Genomic DNA, 26,107 nt, shown 5'->3' on the forward strand with positions numbered 1-26,107 from the left:
TGATTGCTAGTGAAGCTTTCCCCCTTTAGTGGCAATGTAGTTACTTGCGTGGAATCAATAATAGCCCTTTTAACCAGAATATAATTTGATGAATTGATTGCACAACATAATTTTTTTTAAAGGGTCAATAATTTTTTTAAAGATTTTATTTATGCATTCAGAGAGAGAAAGAGAACACACGCGTGAGGAGGGGGAGGGGCAGAAGGAGAGGAAGAGAAAGAATCTGAAGCAGATACTGAGCGCAGAGCCCCATGCAAAGCTCAATCCCATGACCCCCAGATCATGATCCAAACCAAAATCAAGAGTCAGACCCTCAACTGAGCCACCCAGACACCCCAGGGTCAATAAGTTTCTTAAAATAAGTATGACAAACCTACCATTGTGGAACAAGGGTGGTACTTCACATGTAGAACCAATGCCTAAAAAGCCCGCTAGTAAAAATCTGCCTTGATTTACAGAGATCCATTCTTACATACTAAGGAAGGTCAATTCCTGATGGGCTTAGCATTTGTTTGTTTGTTTGTTTGTTTGTTTTTAAGTAGGCTTTATGCCCAACATAAGGTTTGAACTCACAGCCCCAAAATCAAAATTCACATGTTCTACCAGCTGAACCAGCCAGGATCCCCAAGCTTGCTTGGTGTTTTAAAAGATTTTGGGGACCTTGAAGAGAGAAGAACTCACCCACATTTATAGAACCTGTAGGTAAAATCTGGTGGAGATGAATTTCTTGGGCTTAGTTTTCTAAACTTGGAATAGAAGAACAATTGAAAAAATATCTTTGGAGAGATGGAGACTATTGAAAATACAATTTCTGCAAAATTTTGAGATGGAAGTTAATCTTCTGGTTTTAAGCAGGTGCAACTCTAGATGTGCTGATTATACCACCAGTTGGCTTCTATATGTTAAATAATAATTCTTGTTGCATGTATGTAAGTGTATCAGGCTGAAATACATGATTATTGACGATAGCAATGAAGGAACAATTAATAAGGGATAAAAGGGATTTTATTTTGCTTTTTCTTCCTGTAGAGATGTATATGATTTTCAGAAGATAACCCTGAAGATTATAGTTTCATTGACCTCTAGGACATTAACCAGGTTTGTGTCTAACATTCTTTCTTTCAATGACTATAAATATTTCTCTCCCTCCTGTAGTCCTTTGAATAAGCTTTACCATTCTTCCAGGACTCTGATTCATGAGTTAAATCTCTAATACGTGCTCATTTATTTTTTAAAAAGATTTTATTTATTTATTTATTTGAGAGCGAGAGCCTGAGAGGGAGAACACACAAGCAGGGAGGGGGTAGAGGGAGAAGCAGACTCCCTACTGAGCAGGGAGCCTGACGTGGGTCTCGATCCCAGGACCCTGGGATCATGACCTGAGCCAAAGGCAGAACCTTAACTGACAGAGCCACCCAGGCACCCCCTAATACATGCTCACTTAAAGACACACACACACAGCTGAGATATGACTAAATACCCACCATTATAGCTAAAATTTAAAATATTAACAATACCAAATATTTACAAGGACATAGAACAACTCAAATTCTCTTGTATTACTGGTGGGAATACAAATTAAAATACTTTGAAAAAATGGGTTTGTTAGTAGAATCCACTAAAGCTAAACATACTTAAACCTAATGACCTACTCCTAGGTATATATATCCAACAGAAATCTGTGAGTATGTCTACCAGAAACATACATAAGAAAAATTTAGAAACTTTGTTAGTGATGGCCCCAAACTAGAAGCAACCCAATGTCTATGGATGCAATAGATAAATTGTGTTTTAAATATACAATAGAAGTCTACACATTAATTTAAAGAAATGAGCTATTGATACATGCTACAACATGGATGGATTTTACATAACTAACATTAAATGAAAGCAGACACACAATACTACATACTGTACGATTCTATTTATATGAAGTTCAAAAGCAGAAAAACTTGTCTCTGAGATAGAAATCAGGATGTGTGTACCCCTTGGGGATACAAAGTGGGAGAGCTATGCAAAGAAGCCTTCGGCATGTTGGAAATAGTCTATATCTTGGTCTGAGATACATACAGAATATATAGGTAAGAATTACTGACCTATATCCCTAACACTTGTGTTCTTTTTGGCATGTAAGTTATAACTTGATTTTAATAGAAAGAAATACGTGTACTCTGGATAACTCACAGGCTCTGGAGTGTGGGAGTGAGGCAGGGAAGACAACCTGCTTTGGAGGTTGCACAGCCAGGAGCAATGTCCAAGTTGTCTTGCAGACTGGTCCACTAAGCTTCCTGTGCTACCAGTGGGTGCAACTTACACCACTTAAAGCTCAGACACTAGCCATCAGGTGCTGCCACCAAACCTGCAGCCACGGCCGTCTCCGTGCACTCTCTCACCACGCTGGCCAGAATGGATTCCTCACAAGACTGTTTGTTTGAAACCTATTTGGGGATTCAAAGCCTGGGGCCAGGCTGTCAGATTGGCAGAGCCTCAGTACTTGGCCTTTAGTTGTAAGGGAACATCTGCTACTATTTCATAAACTGGGGGAGGGGGGAATTCCTCAAACATAAGACAGTAGTTCCAATATAAAGCATCCTGAAAGAATAACAAATGTCTGTGCAGGGGACGTAATTCAATTAGTCAACAAACACTTAAAAGTGTGCCTATGTTGTACTAGTTATTGTGCTAGTGAAGGAAATTCTTAGGCTGTTTTCCTATTAGATTATTTTTCTCACTATTGGCAGGAAAGAAAAGGAATTTGTACCCATTCAGGGTGAAGGTGCTGAGAGATTAAGTTCAGATCTTAGTAGTAGATCTTTTCTTTCCAGAACAATGTGAGCTCACTTTTCTTTTTATATTTTTATGAAAAGAATAATGATCTCAACTACCTTTTCCTTAAAAGAATGAGATTTATTACTTTTCATAATGAACTTGAACCACTGGAACACTATATATTAATGGCAGTGGGTCCCAGCCCGTGGAGGTTTTGGCAGACTCTCAGTGTCTTATCTCCATAGCTCCATTCTTGCCACTGTGGCAACACTATCGACGCCTAGGACTGTGTCCTGGGGCACCATACAACATCAAAAATAAGAACAGAAATACACTTGTAAGCTGGAGTTATGTTAAGGAGTTGACAAACAATGTTTCCAGAAACATTCTTCTTTGCTAAAGTTATTTTGAGAAAAACCAAAAATAGCAGATTAATTTTAAACAACCCAAAATATTGTTCTCTAAGCAAATATGGAAGATAGTGGTGAAGTCAGGTCTTGCCTGGAATTTAGACAGAGTTACAAAGCCCTGTTCTCAAACCAGTAGAGATGACATGCTAGGAGCCTATAATGGCAGCTGCTCTGTGTGTGTGTGTGTGTGTGTGTGTGTGTGTGTGTGTGTGTGTGTGTAAGACAAAGAACAAGAGAGCTGTAAGCGTTTGAAACAAATACTGGAGATATTGTAAGTGTGGTATATGGAATATAGTCACTAGTACTGCGAGGGGCATATACTAGGACATCAACAAATATTTGTGGCCTGAACCTGGAGCCTTCTAAAAGGAACTTTTGACCTTGAAGATTATATTAATAGAGCAAGAGGGAGATATTGTCTCTTTGGTTATAATATTCATACAGCCATATGATTTCTGAAGACTATCGCATGAGACCTTGATTTGCTGTTCTAAAAATGAGTAGAAATGAAAGTCACATGTATTGACTGCCAAGGTATTAGCAAACTGAACCAAGTGGTATAACCAAGTTGAAAATTTGCTGAACACATACGGCTGTGGCTGACCCCATCTTTGATAACACCCTGACCAGAATAATACACATTTGTATGCCTTTCCCAAGCCCAAACTGCATTAATTTTATCATCTGTAGAAAGACACACTTTCTAGCAATGTTCCTCTCAGTGTTTAAAGGTTGTAGTAGACACAGCAAAAGTCTACTTTTGTTGTACAGCACACAATTCATGCCACACAGAAACTGTTATTTTATTCTACTAGTCAAGGATCTCTGGGTTGAAAGTGATAGAAATTTAGTGAAAGTAAAGTAAGGGGGAAAAGCAAATTATTTCCTCACTCAAGTCAAAGTGCAGCCAGATTTACTTGAATACTGTCAGAAATCTCTCTCTCCATCTCTGCTCTGCTTTCCTTTTGTGTTCACTTCCGTCACTAATGGCTTCTCTGTCCAGTGGGAAAGTTGGCCCCTGGCCGTTCCACATTTGACTGATCCTCACAGTGCATGATCCCAGAGGAAAGAGCAGGCATCTCTCCTCTGCTCTCAATATTTGAGAAGAACCCTGATTGCCCTACCTAAGTCACTAGGTAGGTGGAGGGAGGTGCTGTGCATATGGGGGGGGGGGTGAGGAAACCCCCTTGATAAGGTGACTAACGGAGGCAAAAAAGAAGAGCAGAGCTATGGGGGCCATCAAGTGGCAATCTTGGAGTCGGTGGATGACATGACAGGTGACTGGGAAGATAGGACCAGCTCTGCAGTGATGGCCACAGCTGCTGTGCTGCCTCTTCTTACCACCTCCCTCTTCTTAGACCTCGAACAGGATTAAATAGACCCGCCTCCAGAATCATGAGCCTCGGTATGATTTCAAGGGCAGGGAACAGGGCCTTTCTGCCTAAAATGTATATTTCCAGTTTCACAGTATGTCTGGAATTAGTTTTACTCAAGGCAAAGTATATTGCTCCAGATTCATCTTTGATAGATAAAAACCCCAATGCAAATATCTGGCAGAACTGGCTCATGGTTGCTTCCATCACCAATGGGGGGTCAGACAGGAGGAAGGCCTAGACAGGGGAAGGAATACCCAGTGGACCAGGCCCTGCTCACAGCAGGCCCAGGAGGTAAGTAAAGAGAGGCTAGCTATCATTGAAGTGCTGAAAGGGATTGAGGTTTTAGCTTTAAAAAGAAAAAAAAAATTCCATCTTTGGGGCATTGGGGTCAAGGTCCCTCTCTCAGGATCACTCTTCTTCTGTGGAGATCAATTTTGGTGGTTCGGTCTGGGCAACACCAAGCACTGGGCTATGTAGTGAGTTTTATTATTGTTAAGACACAGAGGCCCACTTTCCTTTCTGGAGAATGTGATACCAACCAGCATGATAAACAAAAGAAAATCCACTGAAACAATAAAAAATGTTCTACTCTCCAAGTTCACTTATGTCTCTGGGTAAATGGCATATAATTAAAGGGAATCATATAGTTTGATTTAAGAATTGCTATGGTTATAATTTTAAAAGGCTTGTCTAGAGTTTATTGCAAATCAGCTTTTTCAACTCATCAGGTTGTTTTATTGCTATTTTTGTTGGTTTTGGTTTTTGGTTTTTTGGATTTGGTTTTTGCCTTGAAAACTTTGGGTCTTCTGTTACAAAATAAATTTCTGAATTTCTTCTTGAAAATCAAGATACCATAGAAATTATTGATACTAGTCTTCAAGGCAACTTGGAGATGTAATTTACCAGCTAGAGAATGTTTGTTAAAATTATATAGACTTAAGAGATCTTTCCAGTAACTGTATAGACTTAAGAGATCTTTCCAGTGAATACATACCTTCCAACCATCCAGGACAAACAAGTACTACTAGTGCTGCTCTATTTGTCCCTAAAAGCAGATGGCTACCACCAGTTGCCCAGCTGTCCCATTGGATCTTCCTGCCCCCGTTGCTTTCTTGTCCTAAAACTCAATACTTGTCCTTTAATATACCGACTGACATTAAAGAAGAAAAAGTCCCAAAGTTCGACAGAGTAAAACCAACATTTAAAAGAGGAATTTTAGGGGCGCCTGGGTAGCTCTGTCAGTTAAGTGTCCAGCTGTTGGTTGAGGCTTAGGTCGTGATCTCATGGGTCATGGAATTGAGCCCCGTGTTGGGCTAGGTGCTCAGTGGGGAGTCCGCTTGAAGATTCTCTCCCTTTGTCCCTCACCCCACTCACACTCTCTCTCTCAAATAAATAATCTTTTTTTTTTTAAGGAATTTTAACTAGGAGACTAAAGGGATATCTGTATGTACAAAATCCCAGAGAAAGTTCTAGAGGGTCTGATAAAAGTGCTTAAGCTGTGTAGCAGATAGCTATGGTCTCTGACCTTGTCAAATCACAACTTATCGGAGGCTCGCCTGTAGAGTAAGTGACCATCTCTTCCATGATAATCATGACTGCCTTGTGGGCAGGTGTGAGGGTTAGAGATATAATGTATGTGCAAATGCAGACTTGTACGGACTGAAGCCTGGACCTGCTGAGGGATGTGCCCAGAGACATGACCATCCCTTCATCCATTTTTATGGTCAGTTTTTGGTATTGGGCTGAGATTGTCTCTAGATCTATGCCCAGATTCATTTTTTCTGACCATATGGGAAAGCAGTGAAACTAATTCTCTAGCTCTTGCTCTGTCTCTTACTTTCTCCCTCCAAGCAATTCTGGGTTATTTTTAATCCATCTATTATTGTGTGTAATTGTATATAACCAGAAGCATTTACTGTATTTTTAATCACATCTCGGGGCAGTTTTCATGAGGAACTGTACAAATATTCCCTGATATGTATCTCTTCACAAGAAAGACAGCCTTAAACACATATACAAGACTAAGCCCAGAGTGGAGAAAGCAGCTCTTTGTTGCCACACTAAGCCTTAGGCCACAGACCTTTGTTGCGGGGGGGGGGGGGGGGGAGCGGAGCTGCTGGGAAGTCTCTGATGGTTTTCTTTAGCTCTATAATCTCTGCCCACTTCAGTTCCTCTCCCAAATATACCTACCTCCCGCTGTGTGCTTTCAGCTCCAAGCAAACCTCTCTACCTGCTCCCCAACCATCCCCCATGTCCCCCAGTCAAAATGTCACTCAAAACATCCTTGCATATAGAGAATATGAAGGTGCCCCCAGCAAGAGACCCTTTGCCTGGGGGGCTGAGTAGTAAGTATGGTATTAATTGGAGTCAAAGTTTCTTTTCACTTTGTTGCTGAAAGATATTTACTGGATTTTGAGAATAAGGATAAATTATTTTAGGGCAATATTAAAAAACAAAACAAACACAGAAAAGAGAACCTTAATGTGAGTATGTATTAAATGAGGGATATTGTATTGCATAGGATTCCTTTGGTATTTAGATGTTATTGTCAATATTAATCTAGATATTAATCCAGAGATCATGAGAAGTTTTTTCAAATACTATTTATTTACATAGAATTTAAAAGAAAATACCAGTTCTTAAGTAGAAGTATTTTATAATAGAAATGTATGAAAAAGTATATTCATATGAACTAGGAAACATATAGGAAAATATTCATTCAAGTAAAAGTTCCATTTATGTAAAAATTGGCCTATCTATGTCAAGTTAACTGTTTCAATAGAGAGTGAAAAGGATTGCTTCAGAATTGTTTCTGTCTGTAACGTTATCTTAAAAAAATTAATCCAACAATATTTTATTAAATGTCTACTCTAACCTTGGCTCTCAAATGTTTACTTAGCTGTCTTAGAGCAATGCAGATTGTTGTTGGGATGTTACATTAAGAAATAAAGTTCTGCATTTCAGAGAGCCCTTTATTCTCTGCCTCCTCTATAAATTCCAATGTTTTGAGAGGTGGTGCTTAAATTAGTTTATAAGTAAAATGTAAAGGAAGAAAGAATGGACAAACAAAGAGCTCCCCAAGATGTAATGGTGAACACTGCATCAAGAAAATATAAACACAACTTTCAGTGAGATCCTTCAATCATGAGCCCCCCATTCTTAGAGAGCTTTTGATTTCCGTGTTGTGGAGCACTCCATACCCCTTCAAGGAAGTTCCACACATTGCTCTTTACTTCTCTGACTTCTTCGGTCTAGCATGGGCTGGTACATTTCAGCCACCACACAGTAACCAGCATGAGGTGCCAGAGTTCCAATTTTGACAACTCTGCCAGCTCCTTCATATACCTTTTGCTCCTATACAAAAAGGGGAAAAATAAGATGATAAATGGTTTTTGGTTAGTCACTAATTTGCTCTATTTTTGATAAAATTAATAAATTGTCCATGGTCTCAGTAGTAGTTGGGTTATAGGGTTTCTTCCCAGACACATCCTCCTCCAGAGTCCTCATTCAGAGCCTGATAAACGGGGCAGGTCATGGGTGTGTACGTGCAACATGAGGGCTGTAGACTGGCTGACCCAGTGGCCAGAGTCTCTTTTCCAAGAATTTGCACTGTACAGTGAGGAGAATGGAGGAGACATGGAGACCACTGTAGACACACAACCTGTGGCCAGAGAGATGAACTCAGATCCTTCAAGACCCACGTCTCCATTTGTCCTTCCTAGTCACTTCAAAGCCTGGCAGCACTTTCTTTCCTGCATCGACCTGTCACTAAGATCACTTGTTACCTCCTAATGAAACTCCTCCCCTCCCCCTTTTTTTATTTGAACCAGTTCAAATACGTTTCTGTTCCTTAGAACCAAAGGAACCCTGCCTTAGATGACACTGAAAAGCAACATTCAATTAAGCATCAAACAAGATAAAGGCACTGATGGTGGATTAAAATATTCTAGCAAAATTGCCACAAAGACACAATGCCATGATCCAAAACCACTTAAAAATTGTGCCCCAATGTTCATAGCAGCACCATCCACAATAGCCAAACTGTGGAAGGAGCCAAGATGCCCTTCAACAGATGAATGGATAAAGAAGATATGGTTCATATACACAATAGAATATTACTCAGCCATCAGAAAGGATGAATACCTACCATTTACTTTGACATGGATGGAACTGAAGGGGATTATGCTAAGTGAAATAAGTCAATCAGAGAAAGATAATTATCATATGGTTTCATCACATGTGGAACATAAGGAATAGCTCGGAAGACAACAGAGGAAGGGAAGGAAAACTGAATGGGAAGAAATCAGAGAAGGAGACAAACCATGAGAGACTCTAGACTCTGGGAAACAAACTAAGGGTTACAGAAGGGAGGGGGGTGGGAGGATGGGGTAGTCGGGTGATACGTATTAAGGAGGGCATGTGTTGTGATGAGCACTGGTTGTTATATGCAACTAATGAATCAATAACACTAAAAAAAAAGTTTGTGTAAAATCCATAAAAATGAGTATGTGTGGTCATTAAATGGAATTAAATATCATTAACACCAATTATGAATATACAAGCAAGATAGGTGAACACTAGCTGAGCAAAGTCACAAACGTAAATACACAAACACAAGAGTTGTAATAGTGATGCCAAGAGCTAATTGTTTATCAGTGAGGGTGGAAGTGAGAAGGAACTTTAAAAAAGGTTAAGAAAAGTAAGAGGGGATCTAGTGGCAAAAAAGAGGACCTACTTTAGAGCTAAAATATTACTAAAATAAACAAAAGAAAAATACTAAACTTATCTATTCACCTGAACTTACCTTTTCCAGTGAATTAGTAATTATAAAGACTCGGTATACTAGCTCATAGTAATTTTCTATTGATACATTTTTTCCTTTTTGGTCTCTGTATGGTAAACTTGGAGCATGGAGAATCACCCACAAAGATCCATTAACTTGGGTTATATTCAGGACTGGAGGATCTATTTTTGCTGGAGAAGGAATAGGAAAATTTGACAAATCATTCAAAAAATAACAATATTTCACATGAACACATTATAAATAACAAGAAGTCACGATTAAATTCAGAGATCTGGCAGAAATCATTATGAAGAGATACTACTGACACCTAAAATATGAATGTCTGAGAAGTTTCTTTAAAGATAATTTTTTCTTTGCAAAGACTGATACCTTCTGATTCAGCTTTAAGGAGAAATTTATCAATCATTTTCCCAGCCCATAGCAACTGTTTTGGGAAATGAAGTTTAAAAAGTTATTTGGGTGGAAATCATAGGACAGTAGGGCAAATATTTCATAGGTTCTTAAAGATGCAAAATTTCAAAGTAGCTTTAAAACCATTTGAACATGTTGCTATAAAATTCATTCAACAGGATTCTGTTTTATGCTATGGAATAGCATGGGAACGATCCAGAGTGAGAATTTTTGGTCCTTGGATCTTGATATCATTAACCAGATCATTATGAATTCAGAAAAAAAATTGGATAAATTAATCATCACTTTAATTTTCCTCAGATTAACTATAATAATCCTAGGTGTAATGAATTATTTGATGGATATTGTTCTCTCGTTTGGTATTCATTATATATTTTCAGTTTGTACATTCATATCTTTTATAATTCTCAAAAATTAACCATTCTTGATAGATAAGAAAGATAATAGCTAGACAGATAGCTGGACAGATAGGTGCATGGAAAGATATATATGCTTAACTTCTAGAATTTCAATTCACCATCTGTTAGAATTTGTTATTTTCAGACCTGTTTTCCAGTGCACCAATTTACTATTCAGCCATGTCTAAACTGATCTTTAAGTCCTCATATTATTTTTTTTTTTAGTTCAATGATTTTTTTTTTCATTTTGATGAGCTCTATTTGGGTTTTTTTCAATCTATTTGGCCCTTAAAAATAATATTTTGTACTTTAATTACGCTTTTATTTCCTCTGTTATGTCTTTATTTACTTTGCTATTTGCTTCCACTATTATAAATATTTGAAAGGCTAGTCCCGGAGAGGACTGTTTGTTCCAAACTTGCTTATACTGATCTGCTCCCTTGTGTTTTTATTGTAAGCACATGTTTAAATTGATACTTTCTTTTTTGTTGTTTTTGTTTGAATTTTTTAAATTTAATTTTTAAATTTTTTTAAGTCGGAGGAAAGCATGTACACAGTCCCCTACCAACAGAAATTGTGCAGCCGAGTTCCCCGTGCTTGGGGAAATCGAGGGCTCAGGATGACCTGAGTGAATGGACGAGCTTCACCCTGAGAGTACCTCCTTCGTGATCATGCTATCTCCCCCACCAGGTAAGTACGAATTTTTAAATTCTAAATAAACTTTTGTTGACCTGTAAGATAGATATTGACAGGTAAATAAATCATAAATAAATAAATCATATGGCTCAACAAATCTTTACAAATAAACACTCCTGAATAGCTATTATACAGATTAAAAACAGGACATTATTAGCAAGTTCCTTCATGTTCTCTCCCATTACTTAACCCCAGAAGATAACCACAATTGTTCTGACTTCTATCACCATACACATTAGTTTTTTTTTTTAAGATTTTATTCATTTATTGAGAGAGAGAGAGAGAGAGAAAGCATGTGCACATGAGCAGGGGAGGGGCAGAAAGAGAGAGAACCTCAGCAAACTCCATGCTGACTGTGGAGCTCAATGTGGGGCTCGATCCCATGGCCCCAAGATCATGACCTGAGCCAAAATCAAGAGCTGGATTCTGAACTGACTGAGCCACCCAGGCTCCCCCATATACATTAGTTCTTGAAATCATACAATATATATATATATATGAAATTATGGGCTGAATTGTATCCCCTGAGAATTCATAGGACGAAACTCTAATTCCTAGTACCTCAGAATATGACTGTATTTGGAGACAGGCCCTTTAAAGAGGTAGTTAAGGTAAAATGAAGTCATACTGAGTTCATGGGTGGTATGAGTGGGCCCTAATCCAATATGGCTGGTGTCCTTATAAGAAGACATGGATATGCATGAGCACAGAGAGGTGACTATGTGAGGACACAGAGAGAAAGCCAAGAAGAAACCAAACCTGCCGGCCCTTTGGCCTTGGACTTGTAGCCTCAGAACTGTGGGAAAGGAAATTTCTGTTGCTTAAACAGGCAGTCTGTGGTATTCTGTGGTATTCTGTGGTATTCCATGGCAGCCCTAGCAAACGATATATATTCATATATATCTATATATATTCATATATATATATATATATATATATATCCATCCATATTGCATGTATCAAGAGTTTGTTCTTTTGATTGCTATGTAGTATTTAATTGTATGAATATCACAATTTATTCACAGGCTTAGGTTATTTTATATAAGTTTAGCTTTTATAGACGTTTCCATGTTTCAGCGGACACACCAATTTATATTCCCTTAAGTGGTATATGAAAGTTCCTATTTTTTACATTGTAACACTTGACATTATTATTTTTATAAATTTTAGTTTTGGCCATTCTGGTAAATGTATAGTACCAATTCATTGTGTTTCTGAGTTGCGTTTTCCTGAGGACTAATGGAATTTCATGTGTCTATTGGCCATTTGGGTGTCCTCTTTTGCAAAGAAACGTTCAAGTCTTTTGACCATTCTTTAATTGGCTGTCTGGTCTTCTTCTTATTAATTTGTAAGAGTTCTTTGTATATTCTGAACATAGTCCTTTATGTTCAGAATGTACAAATATCTTCTGTGATTTACATTTTCATCTTTTTAATAGTTTATTTTGATAAATAGAAATTCTTAATTTTAGTGTAGTCCAATTTATCATTTATTTCCGACAGCATTAGTACTTTAGGGGATCTGCTTATCCCAAAGTCATGAAAAATATTCTCCCATGTTATCTTATGGAATGGTAGTCCGCAAACAGTTTCTGTAAAGGGTCAGATAATAAATACTTCAGCCTTCGGGTGGTACGTGTACCTGTTGTAACTACTCCACTTTGCCTTTGCTTGTACGTAGTATGAACGCAGTTCCAGGCAAAATGTAAATGAATGGGGGTGATTATATTACAATAGAATTTTATTTACAAAAATAGAAGCAGGCACTTTGGCCCACAAGCCACAGCTGCTGAGTTTTATTGTTTTCAGCCAGCCAGACTTGATTTTGTAAATGGGCCATGTAGGGGAACAAGATTTATTGTTTTATTTAGTCTCATTTAGAGCGTAGTGACTCCACTGAACTACACTGTGGACACAAATCAAATGACCCTGTGTGTGTCGCATTGCTTCTGAACTCTGGTATTTGGTTTTGTGTCTGCAAGCTGTCCTGAGGCACCATCAACCTTGTTCAACCGCAAGCTGGTGTTTTCTGAAACACAAAAGTTGGGTACATTTGAATCTCAAGCCTTTATGAATTTAGGAAACACCTGATTGCTAACAGAGCCGAAACTGAAACATACGCCCTCTTCTGTTTCCTCTTTCTTGGAAGGGTTTTTCTTAGTCTGCTCTTTAATCTATAGGACCCCTCCAAGTGTCCAAGGTTTTGTGAGGGTACTAGTTGTAACTCTCCACCTTGTGTGGGCCTGAAACGTCGTCTTCTGCTCCAGGAATGGCTGTTACCACTCAGGGTCTAGTTACCAAGTTGGGAAAATGCCCTGAGGACAATAAGGCTTCACTTTGTTTATCCTCTGGCTTCCCTTCTGGTTTCCAGCCACTTTGTTTCGGGCCCCCGGAGATTTCCCTTCCTTTCTTTCATGTTCCTCCGTAGAGTTAAAAGAATGTGTAATGTTTTATCCAGACTTTATAAGCATTTTAGGAAAGGATGATTTCTACCCTCACAACTTCCCGCCCTACCCCATTTAATCTGAAACCAAAAGTTGTTAATTCACTTTTCAAACATGAGAAATTTTGCCTAATTGCTTGGTGAAGGAGTTTCCCTTTGTTTACACTTTAATTTTGTGAAGTGGTTGGTATTTAATCCTCTTTGTGATTTCCATGCTCCAAATTCCAGTGACCACAGACCCCTTGTCTATCCCTTGCAAACTGAGAAGAATGAGTTATTGCTTAGTTTTGTAGGCTAGTTTGATGTATATTTAATTTTCTCCTGGATAAACGTATTTCTAACATTCTTTTCACATATCTAGTACCAAAAAAAAAAAAAAACAAACAAACCCAAAAGCCAAAAAATCCTGTCCTTTTCTAATAATGTGACTCAGAGTTTAGACTCACTTCAATTGGTAGACATTAGTTAAAGATGAATACTGGCAAGATTAAATGCTACTGTGTTGTGTTTTTTTTTTCATTAAAATATTTATGTGTAAGCTGATCAATCTTTGCCTCTTCTGGCCCAAGTTATTATTATTGAAGAATTTTCTTTTAATCGTATGCATGCAGAACCTGTCTTTTGAATGTGTACCTTCATTATCTTAGATTTGGTTGCTTAATGTGATACTTCATCTTAAATACAGGTGAAGTATGTATTTCAAGTATTGGCCTAGAATGCCAGTGAGCCTGGATGCAGACATCACAGGAGCTCCTGGTGCATAATCTAGGATGCTGAGCTTTGCAACTGAGTGACCATTCTTGACCTATGCACTGAATTGTGATTGTGTTACAATGGACAGTTTAAGAGTACTTGACCTCACAAGGCCATTTTACTCAACTGCTCTTTCCTTGAAACATTCTCTTCCCAGAGTATTCACAAATATATCAGTCCGCTGGGTTTCTCCTACCTTGTTGGCTATTACTTCTCAGTCTCCTTTTGAGATTTATCTTCCCAACTCAGGCATCCTTTCTGGAGATTCTTTCAATACCTGGCCTTACTCAGAACTCCTTCTCAATACTTCTTCCTGCCTAGGCAGTCCTGTCAATGCCCATTGTACTACACGCAAATGTGTGTCTAATAGAGTTGGGGATCTGCAGAGATATTTCCCTTGGATATCTGAAAAGCATGTTAAACTCAACATATTCAAAATTGGTTTATGATCTCCAATACTCTGTACCCCATCACGTTGGTCTTTTTCCATCAAACCTCATAAAAAAATTTCAGCGATTCATCCAATTATGCAAGCTGGAAGCTTGGAGGTCATCTTTGATATGTCCTTCTTCCTTATTTCTATATGCAAGCCTTGCCATTTTTTCCTGCCAAATGCCTCCTCAATGAAAAATTTTCTATAGTTTTCCTCTCCATTATCCTAATTCAAGCCAAATCCCAACTCTTACAGACTATTACAAGAACTCAACTGACTTGATTACCTGTGTCCAATCTCTTCTTTTTCTGATCTGTACTTCCAGATATAGCCAAAGTCATCTTTTCAATACACAAATCTGATCATGTCATCCCTGATTAAAATTAATTTATATTTTTCCAGGGGCACCTGAGTGGCTCAGTCGATTAAGTGTCCGACTCTTGATTTCGTCTCAGGTCATGATCTCCAGGTGGTAAGATCCAGCCCCATGTCAATCTCTGTGCTCAGTGGGGAGTCTGCTTGAGATTCTCTCCCTTGGCCTCTATCCCTCCTCATGCACTCTCTCTCTCTAATATTAATTAATTAATTAATTAATTAAAAATATTTTACTTATTTATTTGAGACAGAGAGAGAGCTAGAGAGAGCACAAGTTGGGTGAAGGGCAGAGGGAGAAGCAGACTCCCCGCTGAGCAGGGAGTCTGATTCAGGGCTCGATCCTGGGACTCATGGATCATGACCTGAGCCGAAGGCAGATGATTAACCAACTGAGCCACCCAGGCGCCCAAATAAATAAATCTTTTTAAAAAAATTACTTTATATTTTTCTGGAAGAAGTCATAACTCCTTAATAGAAAATTTTCACTCCTGGTCTATCTCTCCAGTCCCCTCTTATTTCACATTCCTCCTGCCCACTCTTCTTCACCATGCATTTGTCTTTCAGTCTCTTGTACTTGACCTACTTCCTCCTGCCAGAGGGCTTTTGCCAGTGCTATTCCCTTTGCCTGGAAATCCTTCAACATTTTTGTCTAGTTAACCTCTATTCATCTTAGATATTAGCTCAAGTGTCATTTCCCCAGAGATGCTCTTCCTGACATCCCTGGTCAGGTCCCTCCTTGACTAGGCTCCCATAGCACTGTGGGTCTCTTTTGTACCGTCTGCCATTGGTATCGTGTTACGTTTGTTTGTATTATTATTTTATTAAAGTCTGTCTTCTCCATTAAACAGAAATCTCTATGAAGGAAGAAACTTCTTTGTGTCTGCTGTGCTTGCTATTTTCTCCCCAGGACCTAGCATAATGCCCAGAACATAGTAAGTGCTTCATAAATACTTGTGGAATGAATGGAGCCAAGGTGATTATTTAATCTGACTTTAAGTCACTCCATTAGAAAATCAGGCCTAGTTTAAAACTCCACAGCTGTTTTTAATTCAAGAAAATATGGTTTTAGATAACTGAAATCATACTGAGCCTCAAATGCTGCTTAACTTAAGAAGTGTTTCGTGTTTGTTTGTTTGTTTGTGTTTTTTGTGATGTTGCTTTTTCCCTAGGTAGATACCAGGAGCCAGAACCCCTTAACCTAAAACCACACCCCAATGTTCAGAAACATGTCTCAGGTGAGTCAATGCAGCCAGTTGATTCATTAGGCCTGTATCACAGACTCTAGGAACAAGCTGTCCTAATAGCTTAGCAACGTGTTTTTTAAAACATTATCTTCAGGGGCGCCTGAGTGGCTCAGTCCTTAAGCATCTGCCTTCGGCTCAGGGTGTGATCCCGGCGTTTCGGAATCGAGCCCCGCATCAGGCTCCTCCACTGGGAGCCTGCTTCTTCCTCTCCCACTCCCCCTGCTTGTGTTCCCTCTCTTGTTGGCTCTCTCTCTCTGTCAAGTAAATAAATAAAATCTTAAAAAAACAAACCAAAACATTATCTTCAGAAAGCCTCAGGACCTGTGACAGGAGAGGCAAAGCTAGAGGTAAGGAAACAGGCAAGTGAGAAGGGCTCTCATTATCTCTTCAACAAGAGGAGCTCCAGTTTTGCTTTCTTCTTAAGAGGTCCTGACAGAAGGTTTTTTTAGTTTTTGGGGGTTTTTCCTTCATAGAAAGGTCACACAGAGAGATCACAAACTCTTCTTGACACAACACTATCTAAATTAAGATGTAATTGAGTTGAAGCTCATCTCAGCCAATGTCTTTGGCTAATCTTATCAACCTAGTGGATCACACTCAAGAAAGCCTTATTTGAGGAACAAATTTGAACTTGACCCCTTTACTAGGCTCAAATACAGTAATTAAACTACTCCGCAAACTCCCTCTTTGCTGTATACCAGCATAGTCATGCAGTCTCCATTTCCTCAACCAGAGAATTGGTGGGGTGTATTGGGCTTGAATCTCAAGTTGTTCCAAGAAATACTGTTCTAGATGCCATGGATAGTTTTCTTAACCCCCATTCCACTCTTCTACTACTTGAAGACTTGCAAAACTAAAGATGACTTTTTCTAAATTCCAATGCATCTACCATTCTGGACATGATCTAATTAGTTTGGATTTAATTGGATATGGCACTAGTTAGATCACTAGGGTGAGATTTGGAAGGCAAGTCAAATAACACTGCTACCAGTTTTATGATAAATCTTCTTTCATCCTTCCCTAGAGGATAATTGTGAATTGGAGAAAGTAAGTACAAACTCTGGCCAGTAATGGGACCCTGATTCTGAGTTGATGATAATCTCCGCAGACTCAGAATGCCTCTTACAGTGCATTCTTATAGTGGTCAGGTAATGAAAGTAAATTTAATGAGATATACCCAACAACTGACAGGATTCATTTCCATTCTGGTTCCCTGATCTGTGGCATGGAAGTTATTACGGGATGGAAGGCCAAGTGGAAGCCAACGGAGTTTCTCTTTTGAACAAAATTTGTGCATCAAAAACGCCTTGAAAAATGCAGGGGTAGTGAGATGTATCACTTCCCCACTTGACTCATTTATTTGAAGTATACCCTCCTCTTCCAGAAAGATAAATAACAATAATCTTGAATAATCAAAGGGATCATTGTAAGTGTACTCAGGTGGTGACCGTGGTGTGCTTGCTATTCAGTTACAGTGTCTCTGTGCTGGAGCCGATCAATAGAGCTCTGGACTGGAGGGTGTTTTCTTTCCTCTGTCCAATAATTAGAAAGCATCAGAACAATTTCCTTTCACTTGGCTTTCGTTGTCATCTGGGTCTCTGTCACATATAATACACAGAGTCCTTGATCTTTGTACCACAAGGTATCCACTAAACTGCTCACACGATACTGATTGAAATTTGTATACCTAAATTCCTACGCACTGTAGATGTTTTAGTAAGATACACTGAAGCAGAGTGTTGGAGCAAAATTTCCTCTGGGGTTTGTTGAGATATTTCCTCTCAAGTGAAAGGCAAGTTGCTTCACTTTGCATCCTCTACCACTAAGAAAGATTCACTGCGTTTGTTGGGCCACTGTGCATTTTGTCGGAAACACATACCACATTTAGGTGTGTTACCCATTTGCAAAGTAACCCATAAGATTTTGAGCTTTGAAAAGGACCCAGACGAAATGACAGACTTCTCAACTAGTTTCTGTTGCAAACAAGCAGCTTGGCCACTTGTCTTTTATGGTCCAGGAAATCCAACAATCTTCAAATTATCTGTGGCAGATCAGGATGCTATTTAGAGACTGTGGCAATTCTAAGTCCTCGGATTTTTGGAACAAAGCTATACGCTCTTTAGAAAATAGCTATTTTTCTTTTGAGAAAAAGTTCTAGACTTCCTGAGCCCTGATATAAACTGAACACTTGAATCAAGGGATATCAAGGAAACATGTGACCTGAATTTCCGATCATGAACTGGGTGTCCTCTGATACAGAACATCACGAAGTGCTCAAAAACATGCCAACATTAAGTGGAAATAGATTATAGGAATCCAGCCTCTAGCAGGTCTTACCATCAATTTAGTTTATCTTCTCAGTGCAACTACACCTACCGACCAACTACTTTTTCCTCCTCTATAGTTATGGCATCTAGAAGAGTCCCTTATGACCATTTACCTTAAGAAGAAAAAAAAAAAGAAGCAGCAGCCTGGTTCCCAGAAGGTTCTGCATGACATACATGATGGTACTGGCCAGAAGTGGACTGTTACAATGTTATACACACTCAGTTGGTTGCAGGAGATCTGGATAAAAAGTATATCGATGGACCCCTAAGCAAATATTTCTGTGTCCATGTGAATGCAAAGCAAAATACACCTGCCAAAAGGAAGCTTTCAAAAATCTAGATGGATATAGAATTGCAAGGGGCCCAGAATAGCCAAAACCATCTTGAAAAAGAACAAAGTATGAGGGCTCACACTTTCCAATTTCAAAACTTGCTACAAAGCAACAGTAATCAAGACAGGGTGGGGGTGCCTGGGTGGCTCAGTCAGTTAAGTGCCTGCCTTCAGCTTAGGTCACGATCCCGGGTCCTGGGATGGAGCCGGGCATCGGGCTCACGGCTTAGCAGGAAGTCTCTCCCTCTCCCTCTGCCACTTTACCCCACTCTTTCTCTCTCTCTCAAATGAATAGATAAAATCGTAAACAAAACAAAACAAAAGACAGCGTGGTACTGGCATGAGGAAAGACATAGATCATTGGAATCAAATTGAAAATTTAGAAGTAAACCCACAGGTCTATGATCAACTTGTTTTCACCAAGAGCACCAAGATCATTCAAGGGTAAAAGAATAGCCTTTTCAACAAATGACACTGGACAACTGGATAGCCATTTATGAAAGAATGAAGGTGGACCCTTACCTCACACCATACACAAAAATAAACTCAAAATGAATCAAATGCCTAAATGTAAGAGCTAAAACTATAAAACTCTTTTTGAGAAAACTTGAGATAAACCTCCATAGCCTTAGATTTGGCAAAAGATTTTTAGATATTACCAAAAGCATGAGCAACAGGGAAAAAACAGATTGGATTTCATCAAAATTAAAAACTTTTGTGCTTCAAATCACTTCATCAAGAAAGTGAAAAGACAAACCACAGAATGGGAGAAAATATTTGAAAATCACATAACTGACTAAGGTCTGGTATCCATAATATATCAAGAACTCTTACAACTTAATAATAAAAAGACAAATAATCCAACTTAAAAATGGGTGAATGATCTAAATAGATAAATCTCCAAGAGAGAAATACAAATGGCCAATAAACATATGAAAAGATACTCAACACTATTAATCATCAGGGAAATGCAAATCAAAAACCACATGAGGAGGACACCTAAGTGGCTCAGTCAGTTAAGTGCCTGCCTTTGGCTCAGGTCATGATCCCGGAGTCCAGGGATCGAGCCTAGCGTCAGGCTCCCTGCTCAGTGGGGAGTCTGCTTCCCCCTCTTCCTCTCACCCTGCTATTGTGCTTTCTCTCTCTCAAACAAAACAAACAAACAAACAACAACAACAAAAAAAAAACCCACATGAGATACCACTTCATACCGACTAAGACAGCTATAATCAAAAAGTCGGGTAAGTATTGCTAAGGATGTGGAGAAATAGGAACCCTCATACACTGCTGAAGGGAATGTACAATGGTGCAGCTGCTTTGGAAAATAGTCTGGCAGTTCCTCAAATGATTAAACATAGAGTTGCCATGAGACCTAGGGATTTCACTTCTATGTATATACCTAAGAGAAATAAAAACATTTGTTTACACAAAACTTGTACATGAATGTTTATAGGTGCACTATTTATAATAGCCAAAATGTAAAAACAATTCAAATGTCTATTAACTGAGTAATAGATAAACAAAATGTGATATAGTCATGTACTGAAATATTATTCAGCCACAGGAAGAAGTACTGATACATGCTACGTAAATGAACCTTAAAAACATTTTGCTAAGTGAAAGTGGCCAGTCACAAAAGACCACATATTCCATTCATGTGAAATGTCAAGAATATTAGAGTTCCTAACTCTATAGATACAGAAAGTAGATTAGTGGTTGCCTTGGGCGAAGGGGCTGGAGAAATGAGAAACTAGGAGGGTGATAACCAAGGGGTATGGTGTTTCTTTTTGAGGTAATGAAAATGTTCTAAAATTGGCTGAGGATGATGGTTGTGATATCTATTAATATACTAAAACCACTGAATTGTACACACTATATAGGTGATTGAAAAGGGTGCCAATTATATCTCAATAAAGTTGTTTTAAAAACTCTACGTGGAGGCAGTGAAAATTTATTTCTCCAGGGTCTCATGCTTGCTCCTTAGGCTCATGAACAAAATGGCTGTGTGAAAGGGATGGGGACTATATATAGACTCAACAATATGGACTTCCTCTGGCCAAGGCTAGGCTGACACAACTGACAGTCCAACTTCTCTGTAAGGACCAATGCTGAACCCCTAGTATAGTTCACTGTATATAGATTTTTTTTATCCCTTCTAACAGTGAGGGGACAAGAGGCAGTGGAATGGACACTTTCCTGATGATAGATTTGTCTTCTCTACTTCAATGATTTTATCAGCAGTCCCGCTGACCACCCCACAGTGAATGTAGCAACTGTCTTATTCATGAGCATAATACTCAACGATACATTGGTGATGAGAGAAGAACCAACTTAATGTGGAAGAGGTCAAGTCAGTCTCATACCCGCAGGAATATTTGGTCTTCTGATATAGCCCATCACTCAGAAACCCCTGGCTTCGTAGGAAGGTAAAGTAGCTAACTAAAAACTCAGTTTGAGAGACAGGACCTTGTGAGGTGGTATATGAACTGGTATATGCTCTAATCTTGTGACCAGTATATGGTGCCGTTTCTGTCACAGATAGCATTCACTGGCCTAGGACGTAAGAAGTGGAAGTGGGAGGGCTGATCCTCACTATTAAATACGGTGAACGACTCATGAAAGGGTTTGTTTCCCATACACTTGATTTTAACAATGGTTGTTGGAACTTGAAGCTGCCTCCTGACTGTTTGGAGCTCTTCATGCCATTTAACCAACAAGGAGAAAATGAGGTCCTTGTGTGTTGTCTGGGGCAACTGGTTCCAAGTATCAAGGGGAAGCAGAGTTGCTATATAGACAATAGGACCAGGTAGAAGTATTCCTGGCTATCCTCTGGGGTGCCTCTTAGAGCTCCTATATTCAATAATAAAATTAATGTAAGATTGTTAAATGGATACAGGAAAGACCAAAAGGACCCCAACTCCATGAGAGTGAAGAGCTGAGGTACTGGCTGGAAAGAAAGCGGGCATTGAGATAACACTGAGAGAAGTTATAAATATTAACTACCTTCATGACTAGTGGTGATTATGAGGACTGCAGTAAATATCCAGATTTTCTTTCTTGCTTTGATATATATATATATATATACACACACACACACACACTAAGCACTCTTCTTTTTCTCTTCCCCTTTTGTCTACTCTTTTACATGGTAATGGTTTATCTTATAATTTACATTTTAGATTATATTATTCTAGGATTATGACTAAATTAGAAAAAGAATATATGTCATTGAAGAATGGATATAAGAGCAAACTTTTGGTCTCCCGTTTAGGGGAATGACAAAAAGTCTTAATTTCCTCAATAGGAACTTCACTCCCATGCTCAGGAAAGGACTAGAGCATTAGGACTCCTTGTCTGCTGTCTGAAACTACTTTTCTTCCTAGGAGATAGCAGTCTGGCAGCAGGCTAGCTTGTGGGCTCTGCAGCCAGATGCAGCAGAATGTGAATCCCGACCTGGGTTGTGCAAGCCAGGACCCCTGGCCAACCACGGGAGCCTCAGGGCCTTGATTTCATGGGCTATAAAATAAGGACAGTAAAAGCCATCTTCTACGGTTGTTCTGAGAATTAGGTCAAATGAGATGATGCCGTAGAGTTCAGCAAAGCACACGGCCTGCTCTGTGGGGCTACTCAGGGGCAGGAAGAGCAAATACAAAGAAACTCCATGGAACTCACTTTCCCACCAGGGAGTGAAGCGCTGTGTCATGGTCCAGCCAGAGTGGATCCCAGCCGAGGTGGTCCTCACCCGCCCATAGTAAGGTTCCTGTATTTCTGATGTTTCGTTGGTAAGGTCGCAAAAGAATTCTAGAATACCCCAACAGTCCTCTTTATTTTTCCATTGTCTCTGTCCATATCTATAGAAGGGAAAAGACAAAGGTCTGAGGGTTGTTGGGTTCCCCCCCCCCATTGAAGGAGCCTTCCATTTTTTTCAGTCTATTAATTTTTTAGCCTGGTTGGGATTTGTCCTCCAACATCAGTACCCCTATGAAAGCTTCTGACTACTCTCAAATATCTTTAAAAAAATTTTTACTCTTGTTAATCAAAGCATTATGTTGCTGAAAGATAAACTCAAGCCTGACACCTTCTGTATTTGTAGCAAAAGGGTTTTGGGGTTTTTAATACTTAGTGAAGTTTTTCTTCTGGTATATGAACCAACTTCCAGTTTTGAGTACTAGCTTCCCACATCCTTAATGTTTCTGAGGTTTCAGCCCTGTGGTTTTCTTCACTTCTCATCAGCCTGCTGTTGAGTAATGTGGCTGATTCTGAGAAGTCGTTACCACTTTTCATCTCAGGTATTGCTTACCCAACGCATCTGGTCGATCTTTTTGTTGAAAATGGAGTAAGGGTTGTAGTGAGGGAGTCCTATAATCAGGAGCTAGGAGTGAGGGAGGGCAGCCCTTGAAAAAAAGGGCAAAGACACAGATAAGTTGACTCAGCCCAAGAGTATGAGATGGTGTAACAGCAGAAGGGAAGATTAATTGTTCCGTTCGTTTTCCCTCACAAATCAGAAACGGTGCAATAAGACGATGTGGGCACAGAGTAGAGATGAGAAGCTGGGGCAAAAGTCTTCCCAAAATATTTGTGGAAAGACTTGAAATCTAGCTCTCCAGCCATATAATGAGGGGTACTTCGGTGTCTGTACTCTGTAAACTGTATGATGGCAGCAGTGGCATTTTATCAAAGGATACCATGACAGCAGAGCCAGTTACAAACATGGAGCACCATTTGATGTTTTTAATTGTTATTTATTGTTGAGACTTGGTCTTTGCTAGCTGAATTTAGCTATAGTGGCTGGCTTCTCTTTGTAATGTGATACCTCATTTCTTTTGTCGTCTCCTAAGTGGGACAGATACTAACGGTAGACCCATGTGAATGGAATAGAACCAAAGTGAAAGGTTTGAAAAATATAAAATTGTACTGTGCTCTTGAAAATACCGTATAGAGAGGAACGGATCCAAGTCTTCTGAATCTCAAAGTTTGGGAGCCCTCTTTAAGAAAAATAATTACAAGTATTAAATTCTCCCATGGGGTCCAGAAGTTTAATCTTCTTGAAACAACTTCTAATCCACTTTTAACACTGGACCACAAATAGGCCCTATTTATATTGCCTAAGGGGAATGTATAAAAAAAAAACCCAACAACAACCCACCAATCCCTACATTCTATATGCTGGAGTATCTCCCACTACGCACAAATCTATTTTTAGAATGGAGAAATCTTTATTGTAAAGATGCATAAAAATTTTACAGTTGCTATACAAAATATGTTGAGAAATGCAGCAGCAGTTAAAGACTGAAAAACTTCTGGAAATAGTTCTTGTGACATTAACAAGAGGTTAATTAATGGGAAAATCAGACTTTGAACCTACCCCCGTGCTAGAGAGACGTGGATGAGTGTATGGAATAAAAATTGCTATTTTGGTTCACAGCTACATCTGATTTTCTGAATTTCGAATGAAAAATCGTGAACGTGAAACTGTAATATCTGCTCTCTCAGTATCTCTCAGCCAGCATCTCAAACTATGGAAGAGAAGGAGGAGACTCAAACCCCCCCCCCCCCCGAAATGTATGGGGGGAAAAACATGCCGTTTGCAAATTGGGAGCTTCTGTTTCCAGGCCTTGATCCAGGAAAGGAATTGATTCTATCTGAGTTTTGGCAATGATCCCCCAGAAGCAGCCTGAAGAGCACAGACATGCTGCAGCACGTTACAAAAGCAGCCATTTGTTTTTGAAAAGAATTTTCTAAGTTTTCAAAAATGACTTTGGAATTAAAAATATACGTTGTACACTCATCTCCATGTGTCCCACAGGGGCTTCGTCAGCTTGGTTGAGTACCTACTATGTGCTAAGCAAGTCGCTTCCAACATTCGCTAGATAAACATGGAGGGATCCCACCACGTGCCAGGCTCCGCTGTGAAGCCAAAGGCTCAGCCGGTGAGGTCTGGGCACTGGGTCTCTGAGGCCTGAAGCTTCTCCCCAACAGGCTGCTCATTCTCGTGCATTTTGTGTCCCCAGGCAGCTTTCAAGGAGACAAGACACTCCTATCCCTACCTCTGCTTCTTCTCAATCCCATGAAACTGAAAAAAGAGCCTAACTTTTTCATTCTAGAGCCCCGCATTCTAGAGCATGTGATTCCAGTGGCCATCTTGATCCCCCGGAGGAAGCTCAAATTACTTACATTTTGTACTGCACAAAATAGACACTGCTGTTGCTGGTGCAAGCTCTCCCAGGCTGCCAGTGCAGAATATTGTGGAAATTCCGAGACTGGAAATGTACTCTCTGAGGCTTCAGAGACTCAGGGGCTGACTGAGTTTCTAAAATACAAAGAGAAGGAAAAACTTTGAACATTAACATGGTCACCATTGTGCTTAGCAATACTTCGCAGTGGGATGCCTGCAGAAGGATTTCCTAAAGTAGTTGCTAGAAGTACAGATAGGAAAGGTGGAGCCCAGAAGTCAACATTTTCAATCTTGAATGGAAGGATTTTTGTGCACGTTCAAGTTACAGAACAACTGTAAAATGTAAATGATATCCTCCCACCCCATTCCCAAGCTCCAGAGGGAGTAAATAGCAGTGAAGAAATAGTGTCCTCAGTCCCTTCTGTGATGGTGATGGAATGTAATGACCACGATGAAAAGCCCACACCAAGGCCACTCACCCACTTTCCTAGGAGCCATTATATTACTGGCCACACTGAGGCAAAATTTTGCCTGGGATCCATTTTGGTTCCAGGCCCTCAGCCCAGGACTCGGTTTCTCCTTTCTCAGGATATGAATTTCTCAAGTGTCTCCTCTTTAGTAGCTACTTATTAAGTCTACCTGGAGTTATGCAAGTTGTGGAGAGAAACTGACCCCATATCTGTTCTCACCATTTCATGTCAGAAGAAAGCTGAACATTTGACAAAGCCCGGAAAAGCACTAGAGCCGTTTTCAACAATCCCTTGAGCAAACTCAGATGACAAAGTTGTGAGCAATTAAAAAGACGTGAAGCACTTACCTACTACACCAGTCAGGAAGAAACTGATGAGGAAGCCTAGAAAGCAATGTTTAGGCGTCATGGTTGGAGCGCGACTGGCCAGGCAACCAGTGGTCCCTTCACTGAGAGCTCAGCTCTGGACAGAAGAGGAAACTGAAGAATCCTCATGCTGGACATCCCCTCTGGGTTTAACCATGGTTCCTTGAAGCAACTACAATTTCACTTTTTTAACACACTATGTTGTTTATTATTTTAGGGTTATTATAAAAGTATAAAAATCACTTCAAAAAATATTTGCCGTAAGTCACTTCAATATGGAAGCTTGTTTTTGTTGGGACTTTGTTCGCTCTGAAAAGGCAAAACACTG

At 39.5% G+C, this 26,107-nt stretch overlaps 1 protein-coding gene and 1 non-coding gene across 2 annotated transcripts; both read right to left on the minus strand.

Moving 5' to 3' along the window:
• Positions 1–7,256: 7,256 nt before the first annotated feature.
• IL22RA2 (interleukin 22 receptor subunit alpha 2) lies at positions 7,257–26,055 on the minus strand. Its single transcript, XM_045814770.2, has 5 exons — positions 25,762–26,055; positions 24,944–25,079; positions 22,442–22,620; positions 9,360–9,529; positions 7,257–7,909 (listed from the first exon to the last, which is right to left on the minus strand). Exons 1-5 carry the CDS (start codon positions 25,820–25,822, stop codon positions 7,760–7,762), a joined length of 696 nt encoding a protein of 231 aa, XP_045670726.2. The 5' UTR covers positions 25,823–26,055; the 3' UTR covers positions 7,257–7,759.
• LOC123803371 (U1 spliceosomal RNA) lies at positions 10,705–10,866 on the minus strand. The gene has a single exon (XR_006782864.1). It is a non-coding gene; the product is annotated as a U1 spliceosomal RNA (small nuclear RNA).
• Positions 26,056–26,107: the final 52 nt, after the last annotated feature.

This window comes from Ursus americanus, chromosome 11 (genome assembly GCF_024610735.1).
Source record: "Ursus americanus isolate L20-20 chromosome 11, mUrsAme1.1.p, whole genome shotgun sequence".
In the NCBI taxonomy this organism is placed as follows: Eukaryota; Metazoa; Chordata; class Mammalia; order Carnivora; family Ursidae; genus Ursus; species Ursus americanus.